The sequence below is a fragment of the Paramormyrops kingsleyae genome, chromosome 19 (assembly GCF_048594095.1).
Source record: "Paramormyrops kingsleyae isolate MSU_618 chromosome 19, PKINGS_0.4, whole genome shotgun sequence".
Lineage (NCBI taxonomy): Eukaryota > Metazoa > Chordata > Actinopteri > Osteoglossiformes > Mormyridae > Paramormyrops > Paramormyrops kingsleyae.
In genome coordinates this window covers 1,327,206-1,349,118 of record NC_132815.1, presented here as the reverse complement: position 1 = coordinate 1,349,118, position 21,913 = coordinate 1,327,206, and the positions used below count along the sequence as shown (strand labels likewise).

The 21,913-nt window shown below is 48.8% G+C and overlaps 1 protein-coding gene across 1 annotated transcript; it reads right to left on the bottom strand.

The window, feature by feature from the left end:
* Nucleotides 1-3,839: 3,839 nt before the first annotated feature.
* Nucleotides 3,840-20,221, bottom strand: sgpp1a (sphingosine-1-phosphate phosphatase 1a). Its single transcript, XM_023812954.2, has 3 exons — nucleotides 19,158-20,221; nucleotides 11,317-11,406; nucleotides 3,840-7,131 (listed from the first exon to the last, which is right to left on the bottom strand). Exons 1-3 carry the CDS (start codon nucleotides 19,917-19,919, stop codon nucleotides 6,580-6,582), a joined length of 1,404 nt encoding a protein of 467 aa, XP_023668722.2. The 5' UTR covers nucleotides 19,920-20,221; the 3' UTR covers nucleotides 3,840-6,579.
* Between the last annotated feature and the right edge of the window lie 1,692 nt (nucleotides 20,222-21,913).

The window sequence follows — 21,913 nt, the reverse complement described above, 5'->3', positions numbered from 1 at the left end:
GTATTCCAATAACTTTCTAGAAATAGTTGCCAAAAAGTGTGGGGGGAGACGTCATCTTACAATTGGGGTCGTCTTATGGTCGGGCCAATATGGTACTGAAAAAATGTGCTCTCTGGAACGTACATTAGCTAAATGGAACATGATAATTTAATGACAATCCCATCTTAAATCATTGTCCCGCTGATGTATGTGTGCTGTGGGTATGTATGTCATGGTTCCGGACGGATTTGGCATTAGGCCGAGGCATGATGCAGGCAGAGAGGAAGGTGGACGACCCACTTGTGGCTCACCAGACAAAACTGGGTTTATTAGAACAGGAAAAAAAAAACCACAAGAAACACTTACAAAACAAAGGACCACGAGGAGTCAGAAGTAAATGGGGATAAACAAAGACTGATTACAAAAATGGGGCAGGTAAGCAATATCCAACATACAAACTTCACTAACAATGAACCACTAGGGAAGTGAACAGAGGCAGGGACTTAAATACAGAGGAGTAACCAGATTGACAAAGGGCAGGTGAGCTCAATCAACAAGGGATAGGAAAACAGGCCACAGGTGAAACTAATAATTAACTCAAGGAACTAAACAGGGAAACTAAGAACTAACCAAGAAATGGGGAAAACAGAATCTAACACTGGGAATAACAAAAAGTGATAAAACACAACTAAGGCTCAAAGCAAGAAACCAAAACTAAACCAATACAAAATCACAGGACTAAGCTGATACAGAAGAAACCCTAGGAATAAAATACAAAAACAGAGGAGGTGGGATTCAAGCACAAGACAGAGGGGTTTCATGGGAAAACACAAAGGCTGACAACACGAGGGACAGGATGACCAGCGACGCCTGCTGGCCAAATGGGGAAGGAACACAGAGTGGAACCACAGGAGCTGACCCTGACAATGTATGCATTATTAAAATGCTAGGCTGTGCAGTGGTTGCCTAATGGTTAGGGAAGTGCATTTCTGATTGAAAGGTTGCAAGTTTGAATCCTCCACCAAGAGGGCACTGCCCCCAAGCACTGCTCCCCAGGCAGTGAATTAGCTGCCCCCTGCTATGTCACATATGGGTGCACATATGGTGCAGAGTGGTGTGCACTGTGCTGTATTCAGTGGCAGCCTTGCTGTTCACACCTAGACTTTCAGTGGTGTCCTACCTGAATTAATCTGCCTCTTAATACAGTGGAAACCTCTTATAGTGATCACATCTGTCTGGGTGAAATCGATCACTATAAGCGGATGACCATTATATTTTTTCTTCTTTCTGTCTCAGGCACATTACCATCTAATTGACATTTGTATTACATAAATATGAGAGGCAATAAAACGCACAGCATCGCTATTTACTGAATTGTGGGTCAGAAAAACAGCTGTTAAAGCTACACAAATACATTTTATCTTGAGCAAGTTGCTACGTATGCGGTTTGCTAGCTCTGACCGGCTCTCTCTGACCATCCAATCACAGGGCATGAGAATGCTGATGCTATCGTACGCCCGGTGTCTGATTGGTGAAATTAACAGTTTCACTGCCACAGGCGCCCGCACTGTAAAGGTGAAGGTAAAGGTGTCCTTTACCCTGGCGACACGTGATGGCTGAAGCGGGATTGGAAAGATGCTCTAACGTCAACATGCAGTACTGGAAGCAGCGCGACCAAGAGAAGAGCTATGAAATGAAGAGAATAGACTATTGGGAATTATTTAATACATATTCTTGGAAAAATATATTCATAAAAAATAAAAATAAAATAAAACATAAGTCAGTGATTTTTGACTTGCAGAGGCCTTGCTGGATCACTACTGGGTGTCTTCATTTCCCAGTTGAAATAATGCTTAGTTATCTTCCCTGGTAACTACTTTTATATGCGGCAATTGCATTACTCTTGAACGAAGTAACTAGTAACTGTAACCAATTGCTAATTTTCAGTAACTTGCACAACACTGGTCAAATGTCAAGCTGACTCTAAACAATATGAAATTCTTTATGGGATGTATTTACCATACATGGTTGGAAGATGTACGACAGAGCCAAACTGAATGTGCTAGACATCAACAAATTCAAACAAAACCCGAATTACTAATTAATAGCTTGGACACAAACAGCTGTAAAACAATATGGTTAGAAGCATTGAATGATTACATTGAATTGACTGTGTAAATGCGAATTTGAGTAAATGAACGACATTTGCCAGCAGATGGCAGAAAAGCGCAATAAAGGATGAGCTGTAGAAAACTGAACAGTACAAAGAAATGTACTCACCAAAAAAATTTATCGACTTGTTTTTTGTATCTTGTGTTCTGTTCCTATTATACCGCAGTAGAGTGTAAAAATATTGATTTAGACATCTAAAATAAACCTACTAAAAATAAAGTTGCCGGTATGCCTCAGGCAATTCTCTGCTCTGTCAACTACATCTTTCAGAAGAGAACATACTATCAAATGCCTGACAGACAGCAGTATTTGGATGTTAAAACGCTCTCCCAACCACAAGAAACAAAACAGTCCTCAACTGTAGGACTAAAGTGAAATCATCAGGGCTTTTGGAAGGGAAACAATGTGATCTGTCAATTTCCCCTGTTTTGGGGAGGGGGGCTTCCCCATGGGTGTAAATTGCAAGGGGGTTTATAACCCTCCCAATAATTATGTCTCCCCCTAAATGGATGAAGACCTCAACCCCCCCAGTATTCAAACCAAAGTTATGCCCCTAACCTTTCCCCCCATTTTCATAATGATGGATGGTTCCTCAAGAACCCGTCAAGCACACACTGCACTGGCTAATGTTGGGGTGGAAAACAAGCTAATTAGTTTAGGCAAAGTGCTTGTTGAATATGTCAGTAAACATACAGAATATATATTGACTACTCTTTCTATCTAAAAATCATGTGTTATTTAACAGTAATTGTATTTTAATTACAGTTTAGTTCCTAATAGGATCGGGACTGAGGAACATTATGCTTATAGTTCCATATCCTTAACCACTCAACTTCTGCTTTTACTTAAGAGTGCCTTTGTCATCTGCTTACGCAGACATTGTAAACCCAACGGCATTCACTGCAATCCTAACGTCAAAGGGAGGCCAGTCCAACAGCAGACTAATGGGGATTCCCATGACAAGAAGTAAGTAGCGGCATATGTGTATGTTTCCATTTATTGGCCATTTACAAGTAGGAGTACAGATGACTGAAATGAACAGCCCTGTCAGCAGGCTTCCTGAGACAGTGCAACTAGCCAGTAAAGAAGACCAGCTCTCAACACAGGGTCCTCACAGGGCAGTATTGTAGTTACTCAGGGGCCCGATGAATGGGAAACTGAGGCACTGCACCACTGCAGTTCCTGCGGAGGGCACTCTTGAGTAACTCACTACTCAATAATTTATTGCTCCGTGCTCACTGGGAACGCTCATCTTAAAATTTGGAGTAGGGTTTTGCGCACAAAAGCTCAAAAGACAAAGTCAGGATGAAATAAATCACATAAGTGGATCGTTCAGGTCCAGACAGTAAAAATTCAGTTGTTTTAATGTTTTATTTCAAACCAACCAGCTGAGCATAAAAAGTCACAGTCACAGAGAAATCAACTGGTTGGTTGAAACAAAACCTTGGTCTGGATTTGTACTTTCTGGACCTGAACTATCCAGCTCTGATTAATTGTATGGCGTAGAACTTTGAGCAGTGTTTCCTATAGATGCAATGGTGGAGCTTTGAGAGACAGCCAGCCAGCACGGGCAAGTCAGAGACCCTGGGTTTGTGGTCAGGCTTTTAGACATGAGGTCATCAAAAGATATAAAATAGATTGGTTCAAATTAGAATGACTTTTTCTTCCTTTTGCCCTTTGAGACATCATAATGTGCAAAATTTTTATTCATATTGGTAAATAATCCTGTAACGAATACAAACATTATTGTGAAATAAAGACAAACATTTTCAAATGTGGTTTGAAGCACAATGGCTACCGAGCAAACATTTTCTTTCATATAATAAATGTACAGAAATGTTTTAGCTGGATTGCGTAATGAATGGCATTTACACTCTTTCACCTGACATCATAATGCAGTTCACTGCAGAATTTCATGGCCAGGACCAAGAAAGGCACAAAGGTATGTAGAATAATGAGGTACAATCGAAACGAACACAGTAAGAATTTCGGCTCTTCTTCCACGTCACATCGGTATTGACCTCCATCTCTCCGTCAAGACAGTCTGAGGAGATGTCTCTGTTCAAGGGATAAACACTGATTGAACATATACTGAGTTGTCCACAAAGGGCGGAAGGCTTAAAGTGGTCACCAGATACATCAACAAGTCAAACACACGATTACAAACAGATTGTTTTCCTTTTAGCACTAAAACATTGGATGTGAACCAACACTTTGAGGCTTTTGGAACTAATGAAGGTCTTAGCATGCAGTTAGGCTACTTCAGTTTTCCTTTCATGAAGAATAGTAACAGGTTAAAACACAATTTGAGGCAAAGTCTACAGTTTGACGTCATTTTCAGCCACAGATGTTTAAAATAACACACTACGTACACATTACGGTTTTGAATAGTCTTTTCGGGTTGGGTGGGGGGACTGTTCAAAATAGGAACACAGAAGAAAAAATTATATTTATGAAGCAAAAGTCAATAAATGAATGTTGACGAGACTGTCTACTAACAATAAGACTTTTGTGCCTGGACTTTTATAAGACGTAAAAAAGTCTGGGTCTGGTCCAAGGTGACCACATGAACCCCCACGTGAGCTTCAGACTTTTCATCTTCTCAGGCTGAGCACTGAACATACCAAGGTGATGCAGGGTCATCCTGAAGTCACACAGTACTTAGTCTATGTTCAATACTAACCTTTCTTTGGAAACCCTTTGCAAGAAACTGCCAGGCACCTCCTCCACCTTCCCCTAATGACCTCCCTAATGATCTTTAGCAGCCACACCACCTGCAGTTCAGACCTGGTCATCCACCTGAAGCTATGCAGGTTTGGGCCTGGCCAGCACTTTGATGGAAGACCAATTAGGAAAGTGGGTTGCTAGTGGAAGGGGTGTTGGTGTGGCCAGCAGGTTAGCCCATCCTGTGGTCTCTGTGGGTCCCAATACCCCAGTGCAGTGATGGGGACACTGTGGCCAGCAGGTTAGCCCATCCTGTGGTCTCTGTGGGTCCCAATACCCCAGTGCAGTGATGGGGACACTGTGGCCAGCAGGTTAGCCCATCCTGTGGTCTCTGTGGGTCCCAATGCCCCAGTGCAGTGATGGGGACACTGTGGCCAGCAGGTTAGCCCATCCTGTGGTCCGTGTGGGTCCCAATACCCCAGTGCAGTGATGGGGACACTGTGGCCAGCAGGTTAGCCCATCCTGTGGTCACTGTGGATCCTAATGCCCCAGTGCAGTGATGGGGACACTGTGCTGAAAAATGGTGCTGTCCTTTGGATGAGACATAAAACTAAGGTCCTGACTCTGAGGTCATAAAAGGTCCCTGGGCATCTTCTGAAAGTGTAAGGGTGGTACCCCGATGTCCTGGCTAAACTGCCCACTGTGGCCCTTTTAAATCTGGCCTCCTAATCATCCCCTGTATCTCACTGGTGAATTCTCTCCTGCACCTTCTCCACCTTAGCTACTCTGTGGTGAGCGTACTGGTGCAGAATGGCTGCCATCACATCATCCAGGTGGGGCTTAAATGTTAAATGTTCCTTCATTCATTCTAAGCACCAATGACTCTGCTTTCATAGTGAAGACTGGTGCAAAAATATTCCTTAGGTCAATATGTTTGTGGTCGCAGACCGACCTCCCAAACTTCTAAGCTCACACAACTACAGAAGACTAATCCTGGTAATGTCACCTAGCCAACCTTCATATCAAACCGAGGAAAATGAGCTGAGCTGAAGAGGGAGGAGGGTCTAGGTGCAGAATAAGGATCACAGAGTGATCAGAGTGGAGTACAGGAGCTGCACAGAGCACAGTTCACAGTAACACTATACTCTTCATCTCAACATGTAGTAGCGTAAGTGAAGTATGAGAGACACCCCAGGTGTGTGTCAGTGCGCTGGGGCCCAGGGCCTGTGACCGAAAGGTGGCCTGTTCAAATCGCATGGTCAGCTAAGCAATTCAGTAATTTCCCCCTGGGATTGATCACAGTTTATCCTATCGTACCGGGGGGGCGGGGGCGGGGGGGTCATTCATGCATCATCAGAAAACAGCCATGGGTGTCCATGGTAGGTCCTGTTTGGCATAGTAGGATAATTCACAACAGGTTTGACCTGATTAGGGTCAAATATCAACTGGTGGAACAACTAAGCTGCGCGGGTCAATCACTGAAAGGGCAGCGCATCTCGAGCAACAAAGCCCTGCTTCCCCCTCCCCCATTTCATGGTGCAGACAGACCAAGGCAGCCATGCCAGCAGTACAGGGAGGAATCACCAGAACCCATAGAAACTCAATTGTGGTTGAACGCAACCATATTTGTCATTAAAGCAAACCAACAAGAAACAGCAGAACTTCAGAAGAATTCACAATTAAAAGGAAGTCAGGTGTGACTTGTTTGACTTTGTGTGCAATAGCCCCATCTTGTAGGGGATGGGCGGAGCCAGCGGCATAACATCAGGACAAGTTGAGGCAGCTGAAGAAGGCAGGCACCAGGAAGACGCAGCTGAAGCCCAACGTGCCGCACACCATGTAGCGGTAAGTCAGCTCCACCGGAGCGTGCTGCCGGGCCGTGCGCACATCGTCGCCGGGGATCCCGAAGATGCGGCAGGCCAGGGGGATGGCGACGGCCTTCATTACCGCCTTCATAGCCAGCAGCACCAGTACACCCAGAACCAGGCGCAGGAATGACTTGGCCAGCAGGGCGACGTTGAGGGGTGGGGCAGACAGAGGCAGCTGCGACAGGGCTGGGTCGGGCATCAGGCCCAGCAGGTGATTGAGGCGGGAAGCCAGCGCTGCACCCAGCCCCGAGCCCAAAGCTTGAGCGGTGTCACTGCGGGACGTGCTCCAGGTGTCCAGGCTGAAGGCCAGCAGGCCCAGCCCCACATGCGAGGTGACGATGACGAGGGGGGCGTAGCGGTGCGTCAGGTAGAAGTGGTCGATGGCGTTCAGCAGCGGCTGGAACACAGCCAGGATCAGAAGGCTGTACAGGAAGCCAGTGATGACCTCCTGCAAGACAACATCCGCAGTGAGGATGCACAGCAGACGCAGACGGACATGCACAGCAGCCGCAGACGGACACGCGTGCGCATGCAGGATGTGCGGGCTTCTCGCTTAGCCCTCCTCTACAAATTATTTTTATACTTTAATACTTCAGCAGGAAAACTTAGGGGTCAGCTCTCATTTTGCCTGACAGAAATAACTGATGACAGGATGACCGAATGTCACGAAGTTCAGATATAACCATAAATATATTGCATTCTTAAAACATCATGCGTCATCAGTGTCCCAAATACCACACTTTTTACTTCATAAATGCAAAATAAAATGTAAGCACAAAGTTTTTTTTTTTAAATCATTTTATCTGATCTAAGCTCTGCGGTGTCTAATTTTGCAGTATCTTGCCAGTTCCTTCTTCCCTGTGACACAGCCTTCCATGGCTTAATTAATAATTTACTAATCAGACTTAATAATCCTTAAATATCCGTTGTAATAATTATCTGTCACACCTGACCTGCATTGGCAGCCGGGTAATTGAGCCTGGTCTGTGTGATCCTGCACTATTGATAATTAGTTCTGAATGTCATTTAAACAGTCATCGTGGCTCTTTGGGTTCCTGGTCCTTGTTAGCTGGTGTTTTTTTCCTGGGTTCCTGGTCTTGTTTAGCCAGTGTGTTTTTGCTGTGACTATCTTGGTTTTGTGTTTTAGCCTCAGTTCCTGTTTCCTGGGTCCTGCTTCCTGTCCCTGGTTTCCCAGTCCTCTGCCTTCCCAGTCTGCCTTTTGTGCACCTCGTGCTGGAGCCGCCCGTCCAGTCAGCACTCCCTGCTCCTGCAGGGTACGCATTTCCTGCAGTGAGCTGTCTTAAGGTCACAGAAAACCCCGCTTTGTGGATGAATGGGACAGTTTGTTCTCTTTTGAATTATGCTTGTGAACGCTGTTTCTGACTGAGTCCCTGATTGTGATAGGCCATCCATGTGTGTGAACGCTGTTTCTGACTGAGTCCCTGATTGTGATAGGCTATCCATGTGTGTGAACGCTGTTTCTGACTGAGTCCCTGATTGTGATAGGCCATCCATGTGTGTGAAAGCTGTTTCTGACTGAGTCCCTGATTGTGATAGGCCATCCATGTGTGTGAAGGCAACAAACCAAGCACAGCTAGATCCAGGTTACCAGGTACAGTCAGGTAAACAGGTAAGGAACTGTAGTACAGAGAATGAAATATCTCCCTTGTTAGGGTATTGTTGCAATGAAGAATGGTGTCATTACACAACATGTCAGATGAATCCTGCCTGTGATTTTGCTGAGGAAGTGTAAAGCCAGCGTTTGGGCCCACGGAGAGTGTAAGACCGACACCTGCACACTAAGCTCACAAACTCACTAACACACAAACACACACATCATCAGGGAAGCGGCCCTTGAATTCAGCTCAGTCCGGAGGAGAAAAAGGCACGGCGACCGCAGAGACCAGAGCGTCAGCCAGAGAGTAACGAGGCAGCCCATCGCTGTCGGCGAGAGCAGCTTCACACCTCGCCTTCACGGCTAGCCGGGCTTTCACAGAAATAGACACCGGAGCAGGTCCTCACACCCACGCGGCCGTAAGCACAACAGCTCATTATGGACGACCACAATAAGCTTCTTTCTGCTTAAAAAAGGAAACAATCACAGCCGCTCACTGGGGAGCACATTCTATATTCTGTTGACAGAAATAATGACTTAACAGAACATTTATTCATTCATTCATTCATTCACTCATTTTCTAATTGTATGTCATACACACAACAGTGCTATTTAACTTGAATTTTTATCCAAAAAAGATACATAATTCACCCATTTATAATGACTGATCACCATTTAGCTTAAGGCAGTATTTCACAATCCGGTCCTTGGGGACCCATAGACGGTCCACGTTTTTGCTCCCTCCAAACTCAGGTTAGGCCTGACTGTAGGCAGAAGCTGTAAGAACCAGCGACAGCAAAGCAAGGGTAGGGCTGACTAGACAGGTGGCCTTGGACTGACCTTAATTTGTAATCATCATTCAAACATAGTTGTGTCTCTGCCTCTAGAAATCACCTCAAATCTAGGGGACGGAGATGACATTAAATCTGCAGGGATATCCGACTCACACCAGGGTGGAAAGTGATCAGTCTTCAGAATCAACACTGAAGTGTGCAATGAACAAGTGTGCAGTAAAATGAATCACTAGCAGATGACGCCATTTCCCTTAGACCACATCAACTTTCATTTCTGCTTCCTGAATATCTATGCATTCTAAATATATTCTATAATAAGAATTTGACACTTATAACAATGTTATAATAACCTCCTGTTTAAAAACTCCCAAACAACTCATGTGAACTAAACTGTACTACAGTTTTAAGTGTCTTCCTGCAATTGCTCGCTTGTTCCTCTTCTTCCTCTCAAAATGTCGCACGAAATTTTCCTATAGACCATGATCAGAAATATCAGCATAACTGCAGCCTGATGGGTAAAGCAAAGGAATCAGGATGTTCCCGGTATCCGGGGTCATGCCAGGCTTCTCCCCATGTTTATTTTTGTGCCTTATCCATTCAAAGGTGGCTCACGTGGTCCCCCTCTCCCTGGACCGTCAAGCCGAAACCGCCACCCGACCCCAACCTGCTCGCCGGCGCAGGAATGGGCACGCGGATGGCGGATGAAAGTCCGAGCGGCTGAGGATGCAGCCGAGTTTAGCGTGATGAATTCGTAACGAGGGGGAGGGTTTCTCTGAGGGCCGAGGGCGATTCCGGCCAAGTGGAAAGGAGCAGGAGCCGTACGCGAGTGGGATGAGTGATTATGCTGCGGCGACGACGGCGTATTCCTCAAAGTCTCCTCCATCCCGGTGATATTCCAGCTCCACAATTCCTATTCTCTCCCCCCCCCCCCCCCCCCACAGCTCTCAAAGAACAATTAAATCATTTTTGTGCTCCACGACTGCAGAGGTGGGAGCTGGAGAGCTGACATTTAATCCTTTTCCTCGCGTCCGCTATCCGGCTAAATAGCTATGATCAGCATCGCGGGATTCATGGGGATTGACAGCCTGCTGCTCCATAACAATCAAAAACTGATAAGAAATCTCAGCTATATCTTCTGCCTGGGGAGGCTGTAAATGCCATTAGTGGCTCAGGCTTGCTGGAATGAGCAGGACATTTGGCTGGAGGCTTGAGGCTACATGTCACCCAGGGACGAGAGCATTAGGAAGGCCTTCAGCAGGGGCCACGTACTGCCACCAGGGCTGCCTCTCTGCAGGCATCGCCTGTGTGATCTGCTCTACGGCGCCTCCCTTCTGGCAGCTGTGGGCAGCGGCATGCTTAGGAACCCAAATATTTAAAATCTGTATCCCACAAATGGCTGACAGGCTTGATGCGATGTCAGCTTTGCTGCACCTGCAGGGACGCGCCAGTAGGTGAGTATGGAACATGCAGAGTGGAACCACATAATAAACCACCTCAGGGATGAGAACCTGAGTGCAGCCACGTGTCGGGCGATACCTCAGAACCACACTAGTCCGAATGCACCAGTGTGAGATTTTTTTTCCCGTGGCCGGAGATATTACTGATGTTAGCAAAGCTGGGCTAATATCATGCATTTCCAGAGCAAATCCTGAGTACTTATAGTGCTCGTCTGAGTAACAGCACATTACACCTCATTTACGCCTGAGAATACCGAGGAACGTGTCGACTGCCAACATACGACGGACGCTGCATGCTGCACTGCCTCAGCGCTCTTCCACAGAGCCACATCTGAGTCAGATGAGCGTGACACTGCCCCCCCCCCCACCCATTGTGCACTGTGGTCTCCTGTGTCGTGTTTTCCTGTAGGAGAACATTCCCTGTCTTAGGAAGTCAGAGCACACGTTCACTGGCCACTGGTCAGGCTCTCATCTCATTAGTCACTTCCTTAACCACTCCAGTAACCAGATCAACCAAAGAACATCGCGTCACTTTCTTGACTGGAAAGTGATAAACCATTTCCTGGCCTCACTTTCTCCACAGTTCCACGCATAATTTCCAAGCTTTTGGAACTGGGAGGGATACGATTCATTTCAGTTGTACTGTACGTTGCATTTGAAGGAGAGACATTGGAGTTCAGCCACGGGCCTGTAAGCGTCTCGTTGACCCAAAACCCCAACAGTCTAAACTGGAAGTGTTTGGACCTCCTTAGCAGAGACAGACTTACCAGGACAGAGTGCATCCCCATGTAGATCCGGCTCACGCAGACCAGGAGGCTCCAGCAAGCGACCAAGCTGAGGCCAAAGATGAAGGGGTACTGCAAAAGACAGGAAGGGGCGGGGTCACCGGGGCCCAGCTGGCCAATCACATCACCTGGAATGTGTCTGTACGTTTCCCACTTAGGGATGTGCATCTCCCTCACTGAGAATGATCCAATACTTCAAAGATACATATGAAGCAGCTACTGATGCGACATGATATGATTGCAATGCAGTGCGATTTCACATGATTTGATTCAACATGCGAGTGCGAATCAATGTGATACGATGCGATGAAAAAGAAAATAAAGCTGTGCAAATCAATATGGCACAGATACAGAACCTGTTTAGAGGACGAAACAAATCAAATATAGAGTTACTGGTCAAAAATTATTGTTCACATTTCTGAATGATAAAGACACAGTGTCCCAGCTAGGGTGGCGTGGTGGGGGGCACTGCCCCCTCACACCTCTGGGACCAGCGTTCGAGTCCCCGCCATGGCTCTGTGTGTGTGGAGTTTGCATGTTCTCCCCGTGTCATCGTGGGTTTCCTCCGGTTTCCCCCCCCCCAGTCCAAAGACATGCTGAGGTTGATGGGAGTTTCCAAATTGCGCATAGGTGTGTGTGGTTGCCCTGTGATGGGTTGGCACCCCATCCTGGGTTGTTCCCTGCCTTGTGCCCTGCGATGGGTTGGCGCCCCATCCTGGGTTGTTCCCTGCCTTGTACCCTGCGATGGGTTGGCGCCCCATTCTGGGTTGTTCCCTGCCTTGTGCCCTGTGATGGGTTGGTGCCCCATCCTGGGTTGTTCCCTGCCTTGTGCCCTGTGATGGGTTGGCGCCCCATCCTGGGTTGTTCCCTGCCTTGTGCCCTGTGATGGGTTGGAGCCCCATCCTGGGTTGTTCCCTGCCTTGTGCCCTGTGATGGGTTGGCGCCCCATCCTGGGTTGTTCCCTGCCTTGTGCCCTGCGATGGGTTGGCGCCCCATCCTGGGTTGTTCCCTGCCTTGTGCCCTGCGATGGGTTGGCGCCCCATCCTGGGTTGTTCCCTGCCTTGTGCCCTGCGATGGGTTGGCGCCCCATCCTGGGTTGTTCCCTGCCTTGTACCCTGCGATGGGTTGGCGCCCCATTCTGGGTTGTTCCCTGCCTTGTGCCCTGTGATGGGTTGGTGCCCCATCCTGGGTTGTTCCCTGCCTTGTGCCCTGTGATGGGTTGGCGCCCCATCCTGGGTTGTTCCCTGCCTTGTGCCCTGTGATGGGTTGGCGCCCCATCCTGGGTTGTTCCCTGCCTTGTGCCCTGTGATGGGTTGGCGACCCATCCTGGGTTGTTCCCCGCCTTGTGCCCTGTGATGGGTTGGCGACCCATCCTGGGTTGTTCCCCGCCTTGTGCCCTGTGATGGGTTGGCGCCCCATCCTGGGTTGTTCCCTGCCTTGTGCCCTGTGATGGGTTGGTGCCCCATCCTGGGTTGTTCCCTGCCTTACGCTCATAGGCTCCAGACCCCCTGTGACCCTGCAAAGGACAAGTGGGTACAGAAAATGGATGAGCCACTACTAATAATGAATATATTCTATATTACTATCCGTATTCCCTCCATTCCAGCTCCTCACCTTGACAGACCCTGACATTTACCACAGTGACTATGGGGGAAGATCCTTAAGCCAGTCGGCTGCCTCTTACTGTGACCCTGCAAGGTGTCACATGACTGGCTGACAGGTCACCCGCAATGAATGACGTGATACTTCACTTGTCATTTGTACAAGTACACTGGAATGCTTCTTTTCTTGTTTTCACATATCCTATGTTGCTCTCCTTTGACACACACACACACACAGCTGATAGGGGATAGGGGTGTCTTTACGGCAGAGGTACGCCTTTACACACACACACACACGCACACGCAGGGTAAACATATCCTAATGGGGACTGCTCATTCATTTCAATGGGAAAAATGCTAACGCTAACTATGACAAACTTAACCCCTACCCTGCCCTAACCATAACCATAAGTAACCTAACAAAATACAAGAGTTTTTGCATTTTTAGTTTTTTCATAGCAGTCACCGATTTTTATAAAATAGAGTTTTCCCTTATGGGGACCAGGAAATCGGTCCCCATAAGAGAAAAAAAACAGATATTTATCACGTTATGGGGACATTATGTACCCATAAGGATAGGTAAACCCGCTCGCACGCACACACACACACACACACACACACACGCGCGCCTTTTCGCGTGGGAAGCTCTGGCTTTAGCAGATCTAAGCAGTGCCTGAATTCCGGCTCCAGCCAGCTGCTCCCACAGACCCCCGAGAGGCCGGGGGGGCAAACATAGACAAAACAAAACTTGCAGCGCCTTCCTTCCTCCCTACCCGGCGTGGGGCCATCCCACGGGGCAGCAGAGGACGTGGCTTGGCTTTGGGGGGGGTTCAGAAAGCTGGCCCTTCCTGACCCCGGGCGCTGACACCCGTCACCAGTCACCACCAGCAGAGGGAGCCGTGTTGTTATAAGTTCCCACACGGAGGCCAGAGTGTTCAGCACTGCATATGCTCATTATCCTGAGATACGACACTTTCGCTGAATGCTGGGAAACGGAACAGAAGCATGAAATTTTCCATAATGAGACCCCGAGTCATTTAATGGGAAGCTGCCTTTCCTGCCTCTCGACACATAAATAGTCTCAGAGAGCCTGTGGTTCTGACACGGGGGCTTATTCTCCATAATACATTAACTGCTACAAAAGGTTGGGCTGCAGTGTGACAAATGCATCACGCGCTACAGGAAGTGCCTATTTTAACACACTGCATGGCGCGCCTTCACTGGCAGTCCTCGGTAATGGTCGGCCGGTCTCTCCAGTCCGGAAACAGGATGATTCCCCGCTCTTCTGCTGCTCCCCTGACTGGGAACACCTCCGCAGACCTGACAGCAAAGATGCTCTGCGGACCGGGGGGGGGGGATGATCTGTGTGTGGGACGAGTTTCCTTCCTTGCTGCCAACTACTCTCAGGTCTAAATTCGTCTCCCTCTGCGATTCCTCCCCCCCTCCCCCCCCCCCCGGCCCTGAACCCTGGGGGACAGTTATGCTACCTGTCTAGCGGAGAGCGACTTTGTTCATTCGGCTGCCAGTCCGTCTGCCCAGGAGCACGGCATTCAGTCAGGACCCCGGCGGCATTCAGTCAGGACCCCGGCGGCATTCAGTCAGGACCCCGGCGGCATTCAGTCAGGACCCCGGCGGCATTCAGTCAGGACCCCGGCGGCATTCAGTCAGGACCCCGGCGGCATTCAGCGCTGGCACACGATTCTATAGCTGACAGAGGACCTGAGTGGAAATGAGGCAGTGGGCCCAGTAGGAGATGTTCTGCTGAGACGTCAGCGGGACTATAAGGCCCGGCGTGCTGATCCACCAGCATGTGACGCCTACATCCCACGCTGCTGACGTGTCAGAGAGAAGCCGTGCAGAGAGCCGGCCCGGCCCAGCCCACCCGCCTCGGAGTCCGGCTGCTCCTTTGGGCTTTAAGACCCAACAACATGAGCAACACAGGAAGTAGGAGCCGTTGCCATTGTTCCCCTATCCTGTGCTGTTCCTGTCAGGCTGCGGGAGCCTGTGGGTGGCGTGCTGGATACGGGCCGGTCTCAAAGTCCGCCAGGCGCAGCACGCACTCCTCATGGACCAGCAGCGGGTCCGGAAGGGGCCGTCCTGCAAGTCTGCCTGGGTTCGCACGTCGGGGCTAAACCTGCTCTGTGAGATCGGCACCGAGCAAAGCAGGGAGGGTGTTAATTGACATACTGCAGCGGTCATGCCGAAATTCACACAGCTGCTGTTTTCAGGGAGAGCTTTAGGCGAAAAGGCCCCAGGTATAACTGAGCAAAACTACCACTCTGGAAGAGTCAAGGCTCCGGGGCTCACAGACCGCCAAGGGTAACGCAGCAAACCCTGCAGTGCTTACAGACCGCCAAGGGTAACGCAGCAAACCCTGCAGTGCTTACAGACCGCCAAGGGTAACGCAGCAAACCCTGCAGTGCTTACAGACCGCCAAGGGTAACGCAGCAAACCCTGCAGTGCTTACAGACCGCCAAGGGTAACTCAGCAAATCCTGCAGTGCTTACAGACTGCCAAGGGTAACTCAGCAAACCCTGCAGTGCTTACAGACCGCCAAGGGTAACTCAGCAAACCCTGCAGTGCTTACAGTGTCAGCTGGGAGACGCACCATCTTGACATTGCAGAACGTCATCAGGAACATGCCAGTTGCCAGGGGATTTAATGTGGAGCCACGTCTGTCACCAGGCCCTCCAAAGACAAATATCTGTTGTTTCAGTTTCCTTCTCTAGTATCTGCTGCTGGATTCTATTGCAGCAGGACATTACAACAGTGAGTCCCCAGTACATCAGCTCCTGCAAAACGCCGTCCATCATCAGTGACTCCAGCCGTGATCCAGGTTGTGTGTTCTGCTCATTATCACTTCTGCTTCAGGAATTTGCACTGCATTGTGTAAGCAAGCGCCCCCTCTCTGCCCCGAGAACCACGCTGACCGACCTCTGGTGGGATAACAGGAAAGCCGCCCCAGAGCTGAGTCAGTCACCCCCAGGGTGACCCTGCAGCCTCCCGCCCCCTCACAAAATGCACCCCCTTCATCCAGTAATGGCCCAGGAAGCTAGGATGCAGAAACATTGCGATCTGCAGGGCTATGGAGCTACATAAGGAGACTGACGGAGGACAGGTCACATCTGACAGGCAGGTCACCTCTGACAGACAGGTCATCTCTGACAGGCAGGTCACCTCTGACAGACAGGTCACATCTGACAGGCAGGTCACATCTGACAGACAGGTCACTTCTGACAGACAGGTCACATCTGACAGACAGGTCATCTCTGACAGGCAGGTCACATCTGACAGGCAGGTCACATCTTACAGACAGGTCACATCTAACAGGCAGGTCACCTCTGACAGGCAGGTCACCTCTGACAGACAGGTCACATCTGACAGGCAGGTCACATCTAACAGACAGGTCATATCTGACAGGCAGGTCACCTCTGACAGACAGGTCATATCTGACAGGCAGGTCACCTCTGACAGACAGGTCATCTCTGACAGACAGGTCACATCTGACAGGCAGGTCACATCTGACAGACAGGTCACCTCTGACAGGCAGGTCACCTCTGACAGACAGGTCACATCTGACAGACAGGTCATCTCTGACAGGCAGGTCACCTCTGACAGACAGGTCACATCTGACAGGCAGGTCACCTCTGACAGACAGGTCACATCTGACAGACAGGTCATCTCTGACAGGCAGGTCACATCTGACAGGCAGGTCACCTCTGACAGACAGGTCACATCTGACAGACAGGTCATCTCTGACAGACAGGTCACATCTAACAGGCAGGTCACCTCTGACAGACAGGTCACCTCTGACAGACAGGTCACATCTGACAGACAGGTCATCTCTGACAGACAGGTCACATCTAACAGGCAGGTCACATCTAACAGGCAGGTCATCTCTGACAGACAGGTCACATCTTTGCTCCCAGACTGAGGCACGCTTATATTTTGAGACCAGGGGTGGCGAGTGGCTCAGTGTCCTAGGGGTCTGTATCTGTGATCAGAAGATCACAGGTTCCAGCACAGTCTCCGCAGAAAAGTCAGATATCTGTGGTCCCTTGAGCAAAGCCCTTAACCCCCAGCTCCAGGGGGGGGCACAAGTTGCCTTACTCAGTGCTGTGACCCTCAAGCCATGGAGAACAAGATGGGATGTATGAAGAGGAGAATTCCAATGTACTTGTGCAAATGGCAAATAGAGAAGATACCTGACAGCGATGCTGGGTGCAGCACTACCCAAGGAGCAATAAATGTCAGCCAACCCCCCCAGCTGACTGAACCAGTGGTCATGTGCGCGGGCAGACACCGGGCGGGTCCTCGCGCGGGCAGACACCGGGCGGGTCCTCGCGCGGGCAGACACCGGGCGGGTCCTCGCGCGGGCAGACACCGGGCGGGTCCTCGCGCGGGCAGACACCGGGCGGGTCCTCGCGCGGGCAGACACCGGGCGGGTCCTCGCGCGGGCAGTCACCGGGCCGTTCCTCGCGCGGGCAGTCACCGGGCCGTTCCTCGCGCGGGCAGTCACCGGGCCGTTCCTCGCGCGGGCAGACACCGGGCGGGTCCTCGCGCGGGCAGACACCGGGCAGGTTCTCAGTTTCCACAAAGGGGATACGTATCTTCTAATCTACAGGAACAACTGAGAGGCCCCAGAGTTACGACCTTGACCCACATTCGCTATTGGATAACGACAGAGCTCTCGGGAAGAGTCCTCACTAATGAGGTGGATGGGTGGGGCTTTTACAAGCTGATGGCACTCCTTCATGGGGGGAGGGACCCTAATTTCAAATGCAGAAATGGAGTAACTACTGATTCCACCCAAAACATGACATCATCCACGCATCATCAAACAAGAGGGCAGGATGCGGAGTTTGATTGCCCCCCCAGCTGAAGCCTCTTATTGATTCACATTCTTCATAAAAGCATTTTAAGATACTTCCTCTTTTTGACCATAAGCCGTTTTAACATTACAACTTAAAAGTGTTTGACCACAGTCCTACATTTAGGGTGGCAGCGTTCTCGGCTCCAACTGTCTGGTTCCCAGGAATATCAGTTCAGAGGCTCCCTGCCACTGGACCTTTGCAGAAATCATGACCCAGTAAATGTATAACTGCAGTGCATAAGGTTTTAAGGAAGCTGTTTACTGGATAAATGTGTCAGCTGGTTAGATACATGTGGTCTGCTGCTCTAGCAAAGGTGTGGATTTGCATATGGGATCACTGATCTCTACCAATTTTGTGTTTTTACTGGGCGGGGGGGTCTGGCTGATTCGGTCCCCACCGAAGCTGAAAGCAAACCTACGGCCTTGTGCTGTAGCAGCTTATCTGCGTGTCCTGTCACTGTCCTGTGTGTCATGGCTTAAAAGTTCAGAAACACCATTTGGTCTGAAGGGGCATGCTGGGGGGGGGGAGGGCGACTGAGCACCTGACCCTTTCACCGACAGTCAATTTACCAAGGGAAAAGGGGACAAACATGTGTTCCTCAAACAGTCTCTGCGCAGCTGCAAACAGCTCCTTTAACAGCGTACAGCCAGCTCAATGCTTACAGATATAAGCAACAATTAAAATATAGAGTTTGGAGGAGAAGTGGCCACTGACTGATCAGCATATATGTGGGAGCTCCTTCAGGACAGCAGGAAACGCATCCCAGGAGGCCGCCTCATGCAACTGGTGTAGAGGAGACAGCAGAGTCAGCCAGTCCCTGGAGCGATTGGGGTTAAGGGCCCAATGGAGGGATCACTCTGCCGACCCAGGGATTTGAACCAGCAACCTTCTGAGTCACAACCCACAGAGCTGCCCCCCCAGTGCATAATTCCATGTTATTTATAGTTTTGATGTCTTTATAATAATTCTAAAATGTAGAGAAAAGTACAAATAACCCTTTCTATGGGTAGGTGTGTGCAAACATTTCACTGGTACTACATGTGCAAAATGTCTCATGAATGTAGAGTTACACCAATTTTTTATCAATCAACGAATGTTTTTACTGTTGACTGCTATACTGTAATTTACTGTATATGAAAGGTTCCCGTGCGCAGAAATCACAGGTGTGAGATGGGACAAGTGAATTAATCATTACACAGATTGCGAGAAAGCACGTGTTTGTGTATATAAGTGCAAATCATGTGACAATAAACGGTTTGTGGCATTATCTAAACACCAATAACCTGTCACCTAGCGGCGTTTCATGTAAAAGGCTTAAAGTACAATCTGCAATAATTAAGTAGCATACCTCCCATCGGCCGTAGGTGAGCAGGAAGAGGGAAAGTGGCAGGGCGGTCCCCGTCATGGCGTGGGTGGAGGGCATGCTGTACTCCGTGTTGTAAAACACCTCCACCTTGACCACCGGCGGAGAGGCCGGCCTCGTCCACCGGATGAGGTCTTTGGCGCACTGACCCAGGTATAGGATCAAGACCCAGACCACGATCAGGCGCCGGCTCACATAGGCGTCGATGTTCCAAAATAAGAAAGGGAAGAAAATGATGAAGAACATTTCATTGCCCAGTTCAGTCCCAAACGTGAACAGGTAGAAGAGAAACTTATTCTCGATGATGAACTCCTGTCCGACATCTCCAGTCAGAGAGTTTTTGCGCAGCGGTTTAACCGTGCTTCGGGATTCATGTTTCTGCTCTGACAGCTCACACGCCGCCTCCTTTCCCTCTTCTTTCCCGCTGCCCGGTGCAGCAGAGAGCCGCCAGTGCGCGCTTCGCATCGCCGCCTCCTCCGCGTCACGCACCGGGTTCACCTGGTTCATAAGGGCCGTCTTCCCGGAGCCTGTCATGTCTTTTCTCTTGCTTAGACCACCCGTTTCTGCGTCCGCGGAGTGGAGGATGCAGTCGCCGTTTTGCAGCTTTTCCTCCTCCTGTCCAGCTATTTCGGTTGCTTTCCCGGGGAAGGTTCCCTTAACGCCGCACATCTGCTGAAATTTTGCAACAAGGTGCGGGTCCTGCAGGTACTGACACAGCCGGATAAATCTCTGTAGATGGTTCGCCATCGTTATGTCACCTGGGACGCACCACACCAACCAGGCAATGTCGTAATCTGCAATATATAATATCGCCAGAATAATGCGGTGACCCTAATTTACCGAACACCGATAAAACAGTAAGACTGTAACGACGTTAAAGAACAGCGCGTATTGAAATGAAGCTGGTATCTTCATAAGGGCATGGAGAGCATAGTCGCTGAAGAAGTGCCCGATTTTTAGGCCATCGATCAGGATTCATCTGTCCCATCAGGCTCCGGCGACACCGACCTGCCGATTCCGACAAGCGCGGGTCGTGTGAGGGAAGCCGGGCGCTGGTGACGCCCACGGACGATGACGTAGCGTTTCGGACACACTGCGGCTGAGCTGCGCCCCAGCCACTGATTCGGGTTCAGCTGGCAGGGTTCGTACCGCGCCACACTTGCTATAGTGCTACACAGAAGCTGATCTAGGAACGGTTCTCACTGGCTCAGTATGGCTCCGTACAGCCCTAAACGCCGCTGACTATCGTGGAATAGCGCACTGCTAGTTACATGGCCTGTCGGAGTCTGACCTAGGGATTACCCTATACTGTACGTGATCTGAAATAAAAGCATGTGTTTAACAAGAATCACCGAAGGGCGTATGTTCATATAGTCCATGCATTTTATTCAAGCAAATAGGTCACCCCAAAAGATACAAAAAATCGCAATCAATTTCAAAGATGTTATATACAAAACAGCAATAAGCGGTAATAATATTACGTACCCAACTGTATATTAACATGCATGTCAAGCTGTTATTTATTTAAAAGTTTATATTTCATACATAAAAGGCCTATATCTGCTGTTTCTATGGAAAATATCATCTAAGGTATATCATTTGTAGCCACAGTTACACATGTGGACTCTATAATATTAAGACCAGGGGTTGAGTTAGTGATCATTGTTGCAGTTCAGAATAATCTCTACATCGGCAGCCACCTTGCAATGATTCTGGACGTGCAATGGCCCCCTCTTCAGGTCAAGGTTTTGTAATAGTAAGTGCCTCATTTACACGGCAGTAAAGAGGAAACTACAGTCATGTTGTTACTCTTCATTGCCATCCATCCATCCATCCATCCATCCATATCTCTTTTCTAGTACAGGGTTGAGGTGCCCTCCTGGATTTTAATGTATATATGGAAACTCTTTCAAATTTTACATTTTAATCAGGGTTCTTACTTTCATACCATTCAATGCAATGCTTTTCTCATCTTTTTTTTTCAATGCACAATAAGTAAAATCAAACTTGAATGATAAGTAAATGAAATCAGGTATTTATTAAAATAAGATCCATCCAAGAAATTGGTGTTTGTGTAACATAACACGATATATATTATATGGGGAAAAATCTAAGCAACAATAAAAACTGTAACATTATACAGTGCAGTGCGGCAGTGCCAGGATTCAATGTGAAACAGCTGTATGATTTTATACTGCCTTAAGTACAATTGTTAAGCACAGCCAGGTTCTGTCCAGTTAACGAACATGTATCAGCACCATCACTGAAGGCTGTGGGTTTCTGTGTTAATGGGTCTGATTAAATACTCTCAGCCACAGCAGCAGGTACAGTGCAGCTGTCACTGTAATGTGAAGCCAGAGGCGTAGCTAGAAATTCTCGTCACCTTGGGCTCCCCTGTGCCCAATTTTACATATAATTTTACATATTTAAGGGCCCCTGTAAAGTGGAGCCCCCCCGAATCAGCCAGGGTATCCGTGGCCCTCAGACACCCCCAGCTAAAATTGTAATGAAATTATTTTTTAACCTAGAACTAACCCCAAAGTACGTATACATGCTTAAATAAACAATGTGACTCCAAACGTGATGAAAGCTCATGCAGCACTAAGTTAAATAAGTCACAGCATAAATATGACATTTTACATTAATCTGAATAATGTAAAAACTGTACAGAATGGATACAAATGGATCCATACAAAACTATGGATAACGTTTAGTATTCCAGGCGGTAGGCATCAAGAGAT

What these genes read in the sequence shown, in the direction of transcription:
- sgpp1a (XM_023812954.2), bottom strand. Translation starts at nt 19,919, where the DNA reads ATGGCGAACCATCTACAGAGATTTATCCGGCTGTGTCAGTACCTGCAG. An exon ending in TCACCTACGGCCGATGGGAG is followed by an intron (nt 11,407 to 19,157) that starts GTATGCTACTTA and finishes TGTCTTTTGCAG; the next exon opens with TACCCCTTCATCTTTGGCCT. An exon ending in TGGGGATGCACTCTGTCCTG is followed by an intron (nt 7,132 to 11,316) that starts GTAAGTCTGTCT and finishes GTTGTCTTGCAG; the next exon opens with GAGGTCATCACTGGCTTCCT.